Raw genomic sequence first — 14,452 nt, 5'->3', positions numbered from 1 at the left:
AGCCCCAAGCCCCCCGAATGACATCACAACCCACCCCAAAAGCCAAAATTAGCACAAAATGAGCCCAAACCGGCCCCAAATGACGTCAAAATGCCCCAAAATGAGCCCAAAAATGCCCAAATGAGCCCCAAAAATGCCCTAAAACCCCCCAAAAATCAGCCCCAACCCCCCCCAAATTCCTCCGAACGCCCCAAAATGCCCCAACCCCCCCCAAACGCGCGGGGCAGCCGCCCCTTTCTACCAACAACCCCAAAATACTGAATTTTTTGGGTGGTTTTTGGTTTTTTTGGGGGTTGTTTTTTGGACCCGTTGGCGAAAACCGGTGGGGTTTGGCCCCTCCCCCCCCCTCCCTGGTCCGGTTATTGGGGGCGGGGCAAGGGGCGGGGCTTCTCCTCGACCCCGCCCCCCGGCCCCGCCCAGTCGAGCTGCCATTCGTCGGGGGCCAGGAGGTGTCGCTGCGTCTCCCAACCGGCGGCCTCCAGCCCTGCAGGGCGATGACATCACAGACGACGTCACACGTGACGTCACGCGCGACGGCTACGGCCCGCGCTCGGGGAAGGGCGGCGACGCGCGGTGACCTTGGAGGTCGGCCGCGTGATGTCACGGGGGGGCTCCCCCCCCCCCCCACGCCGACGACACGCGCGACGACCCGGGGCGGCGAGACGCGGGGGCCGCGCGTGACGTCACGCCGCGGAGGGCGACGCGGGGAGGGGGGAGGCGGCGCGCGGGCGCGGCGTCGGGAGGGCACCCGGCGCGACCACGCGTCGTGACGCGGGGAGGGGAACCCGGGAGGTGACGCGCGTGATGTCGCTACGGCGACGCGCGATGACGGGCCGAGAAGGCGAACCCGGGCGCTTGCGCGCGTGACGTCGCGATGACGCGGGGGGAGGCCCGCGCGATGACACGTACCGCGCAGGAAGGCGGGGCCCAGCGTGCGCCAGAGGCGGGAGCTCTCGGCCACGACCCCCCAGGGCACCGAGCCCGGCGCTGGGGGGGGACATGGGGACACCCCGTTACTGCCGGGGACCCCAAAAAGGGACCCGGGGACCCCAAAATCCTCCAGGGAACCCCAAAAATGACCCCAGGGACCCCCCCCCCAAAAATGCCCAAGGGGACCCCAAATTATCCCGGGGACCCCCAAAATCCCCCCCGAGGGCCCCCAAAAATGCCCCCAGGGACCCCCAAAATCACCCCCGGGGACCCCAAAAATGACCCCAGGGACCCCCCCCCCCCCAAATGCCCAAGGGGACCCCAAATTATCCTGGGGACCCCCAAGAGGGACCCCCCCAAAATGACCCCGGGGACCCCCCCCCAGATTGCCCCAGGGACCCCCCAAAATCACCCCCAGGGACTCCAAAAAATGCCCCAGGGGACCCCAAAATCCTCCAGGGACCCCAAAAATTACCCCAGGATCCCCAAAATGGCCCCAGGGGACCCCCCCCCCCAGGGCCCCCAAAAATGCCCAAGGGGGCCCCCAAAATGACCCCAGAGACCCCAAAACCCTCCCGGGGACCCCAAAAATGACCCCCGGGACCCCCCCCCAGATTGCTCCAGGGCCCCCAAAAATCCCCTCCAGGGACCCCAAAAATGGCCCCAGGGGACCCCAAAATCCCCCCTGAGGCCTCTCAAAAATTACCCCAGGACCCCCAAAAATGCCCCAGGGGACCCCCAAAATGACCCCAGAGACCCCAAAACCCTCCAGGGGACCCCCAAAATGACCCCAGGGCCCCCAAGAATTGCCCCAGGGGACCCTCAAAAATCCTCCAGGGACCCCAAAACCCTCCCGGGGACCCCAAAAATGACCCCGGGACCCCCAAAATGGCCCCAGGGACACCCCCCCCCCCCCCCCAAGCGACTCACGGCAGCGGCGCAGGCGGTGCTGCAGCGGGCGCAGGGCAGCACCCATGGGTGCCCCCGGGGGCAGGTCGGCACCCAACAGCTCCTCCAGCAGCAGCGCGTGGGCGCAGGCGCGCAAGGGGGTGTCGGGGGGGGCCCCCCGTCGCAGCCCCACCCCCACCCAGCCTGCACAAAGTGGGTGGGTGGGTGGGTGGGGGGGGGGCACCCCGATAGCTGGGTGCCCCCCCCCAAAACCGTGGGTGCTCACCTCGGGAAGGGCGCAGCACGATGATGTAATCGTCGGTGCCGCACTCCAGCGCCTTCCGCAGCTCCGCCTCGCTGGGGGGGGTGGGAGGGGGGGCATGGAGGTGTGGGTGCCCCCCGGCACCCGTGTGACCCCCCTGGCACCCACATCACCCCCCCGGCACCCATGGGACCCCCCTGGCACCCACAGACCCCCCCAGCACCCATTTAACCCCCCCCAGCACCCCTTTAACCCCCCCCAGCACCCACTTCACCCCCCCAGCACCCATTTAACCCCCCCAGCACCCATTTACCCCCCCAGCACCCATTTAACCCCCCCCCAGCACCCATTTAACCCCCCCAGCACCCATTTAACCCCCCAGCACCCATTTACCCCCCCCAGCACCCATTTAACCCCCCCCCAGCACCCATTTAACCCCCCAGCACCCCTTTAACCCCCCCAGCACCCCTTTAACCCCCCAGCACCCATTTAACCCCCCAGCACCCCTTTAACCCCCCAGCACCCATTTACCCCCCCCAGCACCCATTTAACCCCCCCCCAGCACCCATTTAACCCCCCCCAGCACCCATTTACCCCCCCCAGCACCCCTTTAACCCCCCAGCACCCATTTAACCCCCCCAGCACCCATTTACCCCCCCCAGCACCCCTTTAACCCCCCCAGCACCCATTTACCCCCCCCAGCACCCATTTAACCCCCCCAGCACCCATTTACCCCCCCCAGCACCCATTTAACCCCCCCCAGCACCCCTTTAACCCCCCAGCACCCATTTAACCCCCCCCCAGCACCCACCTGCTGACCAGCCGGTGCAGGGGGGCACCCAGGTGGAGGCTGAGGCGGGTGCTGAAGCCTGGGGGGGGGGGGGGGGGCACGCGGGTGACGTCAGGGTGACGTCAGGGGGACATCAGGGCGACGCAAGATGGGGGGGGGGCACTGGGTGGCACGGGGTGATACTGGGGGGTGTGGGGGGGGCGACACCAAGTGACACGGGGGTGACATCAGCACTGGGTGACACGGAGGGTGACACGGGGGTGACATCAGCATTGGGTGACATCACCACCGGCCAACATGGGGGTGACACAGGGTGACGGGGGGGGGTGACGTGGAAGGTGACACGGGGGTGACAGGGGAGTGACATGAGGGGGTGACACGGGGGTGACATCAGCACCGGGTGACAGAGGGGTGACACGGGGGGCGACATGGAAGGTGACGTGGGGTGACATCAGCACCAGGTGACACAAGGGGGTGACATCAGCACTGGGTGACACAGGGGGGTGACACCAGGGTGACATCGGCATTGGGTGCCACAGGGTGACACAGGGGTGACATCAGCACGGGGTGACATGGGGGTGACACAGGGGGGCGACACAGGGGGGCAACATCAGCACTGGGTGACACAGGGTGACACAGGGTGACACGGGGGTGACATCAGCACTGGGTGACACAGGGTGACACACAGGGGGTGACACAGGGGGGTGACATCAGCACCGGGTGACACAGGGTGACACGGGGGTGACATCAGCACCAGCTGACAGAGAGAGGTGACATGGGGTGGTGACACAAGGGTGACATCAGCACTGGGTGACACGGGGGGCTGACACAGGGGGGGTGACACAAGGGGGTGACATGGGGGTGACAGAAGGGTGACACGGGGGGGTGACATCAGCACCGGGTGACACAGGGTGACACAGGGTGACACATGGGGGGTGACACAGGGTGACACGGGGCTGACACAGGGGGGTGACACAGGGTGACACAAGGGGGTGGCATCAGCACTGGGTGACACAGGGGGGTGACATCAGCACCGGGTGACACAGGGTGGTGACACAGGGTGACACGGGGGTGACATCAGCACCGGGTGACACAGGGGGGTGACACAGGGTGACACAGGGTGACACAGGGGGGTGACACAGGGTGACACAGGGTGACACGGTGGTGACATCAGCACTGGGTGACACAGGGTGACACAGGGTGACTCAGGGGGGTGACACAGGGTGACATGGGGGTGACATCAGCACCGGGTGACACAGGGGGGTGACACAGGGGGGTGACACAGGGTGACACGGGGGTGACACAGGGGGGTGACATCAGCACCGGGTGACAGAGAGAGGTGACATGGGGTGGTGACACAAGGCTGACATCAGCACTGGGTGACACAGGGGGGTGACACAGGGGGGTGACACAGGGTGACACGGGGGTGACATCAGCACCGGGTGACACAGGGGGGTGACACAGGGTGACACAGGGTGACACGGGGGTGACATCAGCACCGGGTGACACAGGGGGGTGACACAGGGGGGTGACACAGGGGGGTGACACAGGGTGACACGGGGGTGACATCAGCACCGGGTGCCCCCCCCCCCCCTCACCGGGCAGCAGGGGTTCGCGGGGGTTGACGTCCTCGGGCCCGGGGACGGTGACGTCGGTGACTCCGCCCCCTGCGGTTGGGTGGGGTTGGCCGGCCCCTCCCCCCGCGGCCCCTCCCCCCGCGGCCCCGCCCCTCAGGGCCCCGCCCAGCGCCAGGCGGAGGCGGGGTCTGTTGAGGGTGGGCAGGCGCAGGGTCCCCACCGCCCCCAGGTTGGCGCCCAGGTGGGTGCCCAGCAGCAGCAGCACCGCCCCCCACGTCAGCCTGCGCCCCGACACGGGGAAGGGGGGGGACCCCGAAAAAAAAAACGTCATTGGGGGAGGGGGGACCGCGAAAAAACGTCATGGGGAGCCCGAAAATGTCATGGGGAGCCCAAAAATGTCATGGGGACCCCAAAAAATGTCACTGGGGGGGACACCCCCCCCAAAATCGTCATGGGGACCCCAAAAAATGTCATGGGGACCCCAAAAAATGACATGGGGACCCCAAAAAACGTCATGGGGACCCCAAAAATGTCATGGGGACCCCAAAAAATGTCATTGGGGGACACCCCCCCAAAAATGTCATGGGGACCCAAAAAATGTCATGGGGACCCCAAAATCATCATGGGGACCTCAAAAACGTCATGGGGACCCCAAAAATGTCATGGGGACCCCAAAAAATGTCACTGGGGGACACCCCCCCCAAAATCGTCATGGGGACCCCAAAAAACCCATCATGGGGGGGGGCACCCCAAACCCCTCACACCCCAGGCCCCCCCCCCCCCCCAATCTCCCATCAGCCCCTGGGGGAGCCCCAAAATCTCACCCGAGCCCCAGCCCCTTTCCCCCACAGGCCACGCCCCTTCCCCACAAGCCCCACCCCCTCCCTAGAGGCTCCACCCCTCCCAGGCCCCTCCCCCGAAGCCCCGCCCTTCCCCACAAGCCCCGCCCCTTTCCCTAGGAGCCCCGCCCCCTTTCCCCGAGGCCCCTCCCCTTCCCCAAAAGCCCCGCCCCTCCCCAGAAGCCCCGCCCCCTTTCCCCAGGAGCCCCCTTTCCCCAAAGCCCCGCCCCTCTCCCCATAAGCCCCGCCCCTTCCCCACAACCCCCGCCCATTTCCCCCAAGCCCCTCCCCTTTCCCCGAGGCCCCTCCCCTTCCCCAAGCCCCGCCCCTTTCCCTAGGAGCCCCTTCCCCATAAGCCCCGCCCCCTCCCTGAGGCCCCTCCCCTTTTCCCCGAGCCCCCTCCCCTTCCCCAAGCCCCGCCCCCTCCCCGAGCCCCCTCCCCTTCCCCAAGCCCCGCCCCCCACCATGGCCGCCCCTCCAGCAGCGGCAGCAGCAGCAGCGCCAGCGCCAGCCCCAGCCCGTTCACCAGCGTCTCCTGCCCAGTGACACCAGTAACGCACCAGTAACGCACCAGTAACACCAGTAACGCCACGGGCACCCCCGGCCCGCCCTCCCAGTGCGCCCCCAGTATGACCCAGTCCCTGCCCCACTCCTCCCAGTTGACCTCCCGGTGCTCCCAGTGCCCTCCCAGTGCCCCCCCGTCCCTCCCAGTGCCCCCCAGTTCCTTCCCAGTGCCCCCCAGTTCCCTCCCAGTGCCCACCAGTTCCTGCCCCGCTCCTCCTGCTTGCCCCCTAGTGCTTCCCAGTGCTCCCCAGTATAACCCAGTTCTCTCCCAGTCCCCTCCCAGTGCCCCCCAGTCCCCTCCCAGTCCCTCCCAGTGCCCCCCAGTCCCCTCCCAGTGCCCCCCAGTCCCCTCCCAGTATAACCCAGTTCCTTCCCTGCTCCTCCTGCTCGCTCCCCAGTGCTCCCAGTTGCCCTCCCAGTGCCCCCAGTCCCCTCCCAGTCCCTCCCAGTGCCCCCCAGTCCCCTCCCAGTATAACCCAGTTCCTTCCCCGCTCCTCCTGCTCGCTCCCCAGTGCTCCCAGTTGCCCTCCCAGTGCCCCCCAGTCCCTCCCAGTGCCCCCCAGTCCCCTCCCAGTATAACCCAGTTCCTTCCCTGCTCCTCCTGCTCGCTCCCCAGTGCTCCCAGTTGCCCTCCCAGTGCCCCCCAGTCCCTCCCAGTGCCCCCCAGTCCCCTCCCAGTATAACCCAGTTCCTTCCCTGCTCCTCCTGCTCGCTCCCCAGTGCTCCCAGTTGCCCTCCCAGTGCCCCCAGTCCCCTCCCAGTCCCTCCCAGTGCCCCCCAGTCCCCTCCCAGTCCCTCCCAGTGCTCCCAGTGCCCACCTGGCTGCCGTCCTTGGCGGCCACGTCGGCCACGTTGTCCCTCCGCGCCTGGTGCACGGCCAGCGCCGCCCGCGTGGCCCCGCCCGCCACTCCCACAATGCACTGGGGCGGCACCCGTCACCCAGTAGCTCCCAGTGCCCCCCAGTGCCTCCCAGTATAACCCAGTATCACCCCAGTACTCCCCAGTATAACCCAGTACCCCCCCAGTGCCTCCCAGTATAACCCAGTACCTCCCCAGTACCCCCCCAGTGCCTCCCAGTATATCCCAGTATCACCCCCGTATAACCCAGTACCCCCCTAGTACCCCCCCAGTGCCTCCCAGTATATCCCAGTACCCCCCCAGTGCCTCCCAGTATATCCCAGTATCACCCCAGTACCCCCCAGTACCCCCCCAGTGCCTCCCAGTATATCCCAGTACCCCCCCAGTACCCCCCAGTGCCTCCCAGTATATCCCAGTACCCCCCAGTATATCCCAGTACCCCCCAGTACCCCCCAGTATAACCCAGTACCCCCCCAGTGCCTCCCAGTATATCCCAGTACCCCCCCAGTACCCCCCAGTATAACCCAGTACCCCCCCAGTGCCTCCCAGTATAACCCAGTACCCCCCCAGTACCCCCCCAGTGCCTCCCAGTATACCCCAGTGCCTCCCCCAGTGCCCGGGCGGGGGGCGGGGCGTTACCTTGGCAGCGGCCGCCAGCGCCAGGAGGGCGGGGCCAGCGCGGGGCCAGGCGGGCGCCAGCAGCTCCAGCACCAACGCGGCGTCGTTCAGCGCGTCGGCGGCCAGCCTGGGCGGGGCCTGCCGGTCACGTGGGCAGGGGGCGGGGCCTCCCCGGGGGCGGGGCCTCCCCGGGTGTGTATGGGGCAGGTGGCTGGGGGGGCGTGGCCTGCGGCTGGGGGCGTGGCCTGCGGCTGGGGCAGTTGCAGAAGGGGGCGTGGCCTCACTGGGGGCATGGAGTGTGAGGGGGCGTGGCCTGCGGCTGAGGGGCGTGGCCTTGGCTGGGGTGGTTGCAGAAGGGGCGTGGCCTGTGGCTGGGGGCGTGGCCTGTGGCTGGGGGAAAGGCTGTGAGGGGGCATGGCCTCTGGCTGGGGGCGTGGCCTCTGGCCTGGGACATGGACTGCAAGGGGGCGTGGCCTCCAGCTGAGGGGCGTGGCCTCTGGTTGGGGGCGTGGCCTCTGGTTGGGGCAGTTGCAGAAGGGGGCGTGGCTTTGGGGGAGGGGGTGTGGCTTAGGGGGCGGGGCCTCGGGGGGGGCGGGGCCTCACCGCCACTGCTTGGCCTCACAGTCCAGGCGGCTCCTGGGGGGTCCCAGTAAGCCCAGTAAGTTCCAGTGCTGCCTCCCAGTAAGCCCCAGTAGCCCCCAGTGCTCCCAGTAAGCCCCAGTAGCTCCCAGTAAGTCCCTGTGCTGCCTCCCAGTAAGCCCCAGTAGCCCCCAGTGCTCCCAGTAAGCCCCAGCAGCTCCCAGTAAGCCCCAGTGCTGCCTCCCAGTAAGCCCCAGTAGCCCCCAGTAAGTCCCAGTAGCTCCCAGTAAGTCCCAGTGCTGCCTCCCAGTAAGCCCCAGTAGCCCCCAGTGCTCCCAGTAAGCCCCAGTAGCTCCCAGTAAGTCCCAGTGCTGCCTCCCAGTAAGCCCCAGTAGCCCCCAGTGCTCCCAGTAAGCCCCAGTAGCTCCCAGTAAGTCCCTGTGCTGCCTCCCAGTAAGCTCCAGTAGCCCCCAGTGCTCCCAGTAAGCCCCAGCAGCTCCCAGTAAGCCCCAGTGCCACCTCCCAGTAAGCCCCAGTAGCTCCCAGTAAGTCCCAGTAGCTCCCAGTAAGCCCCAGTGCCGCCTCCCAGTAAGCCCCAGTAGCTCCCAGTAAGTCCCAGTGCTGCCTCCCAGTAAGCCCCAGTAGCCCCCAGTGCTCCCAGTAAGCCCCAGTAGCTCCCAGTAAGTCCCTGTGCTGCCTCCCAGTAAGCCCCAGTAGCCCCCAGTGCTCCCAGTAAGCCCCAGTAGCTCCCAGTAAGTCCCAGTGCTGCCTCCCAGTAAGCTCCAGTAGCCCCCAGTGCTCCCAGTAAGCCCCAGCAGCTCCCAGTAAGCCCCAGTGCCACCTCCCAGTAAGCCCCAGTAGCTCCCAGTAAGTCCCAGTGCCGCCTCCCAGTAAGTCCCAGTAGCCCCCAGTGCTCCCAGTAAGCCCCAGTAGCTCCCAGTAAGCCCCAGTGCCGCCTCCCAGTAAGCCCCAGTAGCTCCCAGTAAGCCCCAGCAGCTCCCAGTAAGTCCCAGTGCCGCCTCCCAGTAAGTCCCAGTAGCCCCCAGTGCTCCCAGTAAGCCCCAGTAGCTCCCAGTAAGCCCCAGTGCCGCCTCCCAGTAAGCCCCAATAGCTCCCAGTAAGCCCCAGCAGCTCCCAGTAAGTCCCAGTGCCGCCTCCCAGTAAGTCCCAGTAAGCCCCAGCAGCTCCCAGTAAGTCCCAGTGCTGCCTCCCAGTAAGTCCCAGTAGCCCCCAGTGCTCCCAGTAAGCCCCAGTAGCTCCCAGTAAGTCCCAGTGCCGCCTCCCAGTAAGTCCCAGTAGCCCCCAGTGCTCCCAGTAAGCCCCAGTAACTCCCAGTAAGCCCCAGTGCCGCCTCCCAGTAAGCCCCAGTAGCTCCCAGTAAGCCCCAGCAGCTCCCAGTAAGTCCCAGTGCCGCCTCCCAGTAAGTCCCAGTAAGCCCCAGCAGCTCCCAGTAAGTCCCAGTGCTGCCTCCCAGTAAGTCCCAGTAGCCCCCAGTGCTCCCAGTAAGCCCCAGTAGCTCCCAGTAAGTCCCAGTGCCTCCTCCCAGTAAGTCCCAGTAGCCCCCAGTGCTCCCAGTAAGTCCCAGCAGCTCCCAGTAAGTCCCAGTGCTGCCTCCCAGTAAGTCCCAGTAGCCCCCAGTGCTCCCAGTAAGTCCCAGCAGCTCCCAGTAAGTCCCTGTGCTGCCTCCCAGTAAGTCCCAGTAGCTCCCAGTGCTCCCAGTAAGTCCCTGTGCTGCCTCCCAGTAAGTCCCTGTGCTGCCTCCCAGTAAGCCCCAGTAGCCCCCAGTGCTCCCAGTAAGCCCCAGCAGCTCCCAGTAAGCCCCAGTGCTGCCTCCCAGTAAGCCCCAGTAGCCCCCAGTGCTCCCAGTAAGCCCCAGTAGCTCCCAGTAAGTCCCTGTGCTGCCTCCCAGTAAGCCCCAGTAGCCCCCAGTGCTCCCAGTAAGCCCCAGTAGCTCCCAGTAAGCCCCAGTGCCGCCTCCCAGTAAGCCCCAGTAGCCCCCAGTGCTCCCAGTAAGCCCCAGTAACTCCCAGTAAGTCCCTGTGCCACCTCCCAGTAAGCCCCAGTAGCCCCCAGTGCTCCCAGTAAGCCCCAGTAGCTCCCAGTAAGTCCCAGTGCTGCCTCCCAGTAAGCCCCAGTAGCCCCCAGTGCTCCCAGTAAGCCCCAGTGCCGCCTTCCAGTAAGCCCCAGTAGTCTCCAGTGCTCCCAGTAAGCCCCAGCAGCTCCCAGTAAGCCCCAGTAAGCCCCACTAGCTCCCAGTACCCTCTCCGTGCCTCCCACTGCCCCTCCAGTCCGTCCCAGTGCCTCCCAGTATCCTCCCAGTACCATCCCAGTCCCTCCCAGTACTTTCCCAGTCCAACCCAGTGCCCCTTCAGTTCATCCCAGTGTTTCCCAGTCTGTCCCAGTACCTCCCAGTACCATCCCAGACCATCCCGTTGCCTCCCAGTCCCCTCCCAGTCCCTCCCAGTCCATCCCAGTATCCTCCCAGTGCTCCCAGTATCATCCCAGACCACCCCAGTGCTCCTCAGTCCCCTCCCAGTCCCTCCCAGTGCCTCCCAGTATCATCCCAGTGCCTCCCAGTTCCTCCCAGTCCCATCCCAGTCCCCCCCAATCCATCCCAGTCCATCCCAGTCCCCTCCCAGTTCCTCCCAGTACCATCCCAGTCCCTCCCAGTCTCCTCCCAGTATCATCCCAGTCCCTCCCAGTGCCCCTCCACTCCATCCCAGTCCCTCCCAGTCTCCACCCAGTGCTCCCAGTATCATCCCAGTGCCTCCCAGTGCTCCTCCACTCCATCCCAGTCCCCTCCCAGTCCATCCCAGTCCCCTCCCAGTCCCCTCCCAGTGCTCCCAGTGCTCCCAGTGCTCACCCCTGGATCCAGGCGAAGGTGATGCGGGTCACTATCCCCACCCCGTCTGCAGGGGCACCGGTTTGGGGTGAAAATGGGCGATTTTGGGGTCCCCGGGGGATTTTGGGGTGAAACTGGGGGGGTTTGGGTACAGGGAACGGGGGGGAAACGAACAATTTTGGGGTGAAAAGCACAGATTTGGGGTGGAAACGGTGAATTTTGGATACAGGGTAATTTTGGGGTGAAAGTGGGGGATTTTGGGGTCCTAGAGAGATTTTGGGGTGAAACCGGGGGATATTGGGTACAAGGAATGGGGGGAAAATGAAGAATTTTGGGGGGAAAATGGGAGATTTTTGGGGTGAATATAGGGGATTTTGGGGTGAAAATAGAGAATTTTGAATAGAGAACAATTTTGGGGTGAAACTGGGGGGTTTTGGGTGCGGGTAGTGGGGTGAAACGGGGAAATTTTGGGGTGAAAATGGTGAATTTTGAGGTGTGGGAGGGATTTTGAGGTAAGAATGGTGAATTTTGGGTCTGACAAGGATTTTGGGGGGAAACTGGGGGATTTTGGGGTCCCAGATTGATTCTGGGGCGAAAGCGGGGGGTTTTGGATGCGCAGAGTGGGGTGAAAATGAGGGATTTTGGGGTGAAACTGGAGGATTTTGGGGTGAAAATGGGAAATTCTGGGGTGAAAACAGTGAATTTGGGGGTGAAAATGGTGAATTTTGAGGTCCAGGAGGGATTTTTGGGGTGAAAGTGGGGGGTTTTGGGTCCGGGAGGGTTTTGGGGTCCCAGATTGATTTTGGGGTGAAACTGGGGGGTTTTGGATGCACAGAGTGGGGTGAAAATGGGAAATTTTGGGGAGAAAATGGCTTTTGGGGTGAAAATGGTGAATTTGGGGGTGAAAAAGGGGGATTATGGGGGAAACTGGAGAGTTTTGGGGTGAAAGTGGGGGGTTTTGGGTCCGGGAGGGTTTTGGGGCAAAACTGCGGGATTTTGGGGTCCCAGATTGATTTTGTGGCAAAACTGAGGGATTTTGGATGCACAGAGTGGGGTGAAAATGAGGGATTTTGGGGTGAAAATGGTGAATTTGGGGTGAAAATGGTGAATTTTGGGGTCCGGGAGGGATTTTTGGGGTGAAAGTGGGGGGTTTTGGGTCCGGGAGAGTTTTGGGGTGAAACTGGAAGATTTTGGGGTGAAAACAGGAAATTCTGGGGGAGAAAATGGGGGATTTGGGGCTAAAAATGGGGCATTTTGGGGTCCCAGAGGGATTTTGGGGTGAAACAGGGGAGTTTGGGGTCCGGGAGGGATTTTGGGGTGAAAGTGGGGGGTTTTGGGTACAAGGAGTGGGGTGAAAATAACAATTTTGGGGTGAAAATGGCAAATTCGGGGGGGAAAATGGTGAATTTGGGGGTGAAAATGGTGAATTTTGGGGTCTGGGAGGGATTTTTGGGGTGAAAGTGGGGGGTTTTGGGTCCGGGAGGGTTTTGGGGCAAAACTGGGGGATTTTGGGGTGAAAGTGGGGGGTTTTAGATGCAGAGAATGGGGTGAAAATAAGAGATTTTGGGCTGAAAATGAGGAATTTGGGGCTAAAAATGGGGTGTTTTGGGGTCCGGGGGGGATTTTTGGGGTGAAACCGGGGGGTTTTGGGTCCGGGAGGGTTTTGGGGTGAAAGCGGGGGGTTTTGGGTCCACTCACCGCGCAGCACCCAGGTGACGGTGGCCCCGGTGACGGTGGCGGCGCTGTCACCCACCCCCACGGCCTGGAGCACGGCCCGGGTGGCCAGAGCCCCCGCCAGCGTGCTGCACAGCGCCTGCCCCAGTAACCACCAGTAACCACCAGTAACCACCAGCCACCTCCCAGTACCCCCCCCCACGCACCCCTGGTCACCTCCCAGTAAGTCCCAGTAACCTCATGTCACGTCCCAGTGACTCCCAATAACACCCAACAGCCCTCGATCCCACCCCCCATACCCTCCCAGTCCATCCCAGTCCCCTCCCAGTCCATCCCAGTCTCATTCTAGTCCATCCCAGTGTCTTCCAATAACCCTCAATCCCCTCCCAACACCTCCCAGTCCCTCCCAGTCCCTCCCAGTCCCCTCCCACTCCAACCCAATCTCATCCTAATCCATCCCAGTACCTCTCAGTTCCCTCCCAGTCCATCCCAGTTCCCTCCCAGTATCACCCTAGTGCTCCTCAGTTCCCTCCCAGTGCCCCCCAGTCCCTCCCAGTGCCCCCCAGTCCCCTCCCAGCGCCTCCCACTCCCTCCCAGTGCCCCCCAATCCCCTCCCAGTCCCCTCCCAGTGCCCCCCAATCCCCTCCCAGTGCCTCCCAGTCCCCTCCCAGTGCCCCCCAGTCCCCTCCCAGTGCCTTCCACTCCCTCCCAGTGCCCCCCAATCCCCTCCCAGTGCCCCCCAATCCCCTCCCAGTGCCCCCCAGTTCACCTGCAGGGCGTCCCAGCACTGGTACTGCAGGTAATCGGGGCTGACGCTCTCGGGGTACCCCTGGGGCAGCAGCACCCGCTGGGGGGGGGGGACATGGGGGGGGGAGCCCCCAAACCCTATTTCAGCACCCCGGTACCCCCCACCCCCCCCCAGGACCCCAATATCCCCCCCCGGACCCCAATAGCTGCCTCAAGACCCCCCCCAGAACCCCAGCAGCCCCCCCAAACCCCCCCGATATCTCCCCCAGGACCCCATTAAAAGCCCCCAGACCCCAACACACTCCCCAGCTCCCCCTGGACCCCAATATCTCCCCTGGGGACCCCCCAGGACCCCAAGAAACCCCCCCAAACCCCCTCAGGCCCCCCTTAGACACCAACCCCCCCCACCCTGGACCCCAATATCTCCCCCAGGGACCCCAAGAGACCCCCCAAACCCCCTCAGGAGCCCATTAGACCCCCCCAAACCCCCTCAGCAGCCCCTAACCCCCCCCCCGGACCCCAATATCCCCCCCGGGACCCCAACAGACCCCCCCAAACCCCCTCAGGAGCCCCTAACCCCCCCGGGACCCCAACAGCCCCCCCCAAACCCCCTCAGCAGCCCCTAACCCCCCCCCCCGGACCCCAATATCTTCCCCAGGGCCCCAACAGCCCCCCCCCAAACCCCCTCAGGAGCCCCTAACCCCCCCCCCCCCGGGCCCCAATATCCCCCCTGGGACCCCAACAACCCCCCCCAAACCCCCTCAGGAGCCCATTAGACCCCCCCAAACCCCCTCAGCAGCCCCTAACCCCCCTCCAGGACCCCAATATCTCCCCCAGGACCCCCGTAGCCCCCCCAAACTCCCCCCAATATCCCCCCCCCAGCCCCCCCCCTCACAGCGGCAGCGCGGCGCAGGCCGGAGGGCGGGCAGACACCGGGGGGGATGAGGCGCTGGAGCCCCCCCCGGGGGTCCCCTTGGTAACGAGCGGCTTCACGGGAACCCCACAGCTCCCGGCAGAGCGGGGGGGGCGGGGGGGACCCTGAGGGGGAACGGGGGGGGGTCCCGGGAGGGGGTGGGGGGGTCCCGATACCCTCCGGCAGCTCCATCCCGCCTCGCCGGAAGCCGCGGGGCCTGACGGGAAAGAGCGGGGCCTGCTCGCACCGGGCACTTCCGGCCGACGGGCTGGGATCGCGGTCCGCCAAATCTCTATGGTCTCCTTTGAGGCGGGCTGGGATCGCGGCCCGCCAAGTCTCTATGGTGTGTGTCGTTCCCCCCCCCCCCATTG

General features: G+C 65.0%; 1 protein-coding gene across 1 annotated transcript; it reads right to left on the bottom strand.

Moving 5' to 3' along the window:
• Nucleotides 1–234: 234 nt before the first annotated feature.
• Nucleotides 235–14,273, bottom strand: RUSF1 (RUS family member 1). The gene is made up of 14 exons (XM_054808662.1): nt 14,064–14,273; nt 13,191–13,268; nt 12,446–12,560; nt 10,769–10,814; nt 7,930–7,962; nt 7,348–7,453; nt 6,669–6,770; nt 5,751–5,821; nt 4,469–4,728; nt 2,892–2,949; nt 2,105–2,175; nt 1,861–2,022; nt 910–987; nt 235–484 (listed from the first exon to the last, which is right to left on the bottom strand). The coding sequence occupies exons 1-14, from the start codon at nt 14,271–14,273 to the stop codon at nt 360–362; spliced, it is 1,515 nt and encodes a 504-aa protein (XP_054664637.1). The 3' UTR covers nt 235–359.
• Between the last annotated feature and the right edge of the window lie 179 nt (nt 14,274–14,452).

The sequence above is a fragment of the Grus americana genome, chromosome 39, assembly GCF_028858705.1.
Source record: "Grus americana isolate bGruAme1 chromosome 39, bGruAme1.mat, whole genome shotgun sequence".
Taxonomy (NCBI): Eukaryota; Metazoa; Chordata; class Aves; order Gruiformes; family Gruidae; genus Grus; species Grus americana.
The sequence above is the reverse complement of the archived record's forward strand: the minus strand, read 5'-3'. Positions and strand labels throughout refer to the sequence as shown.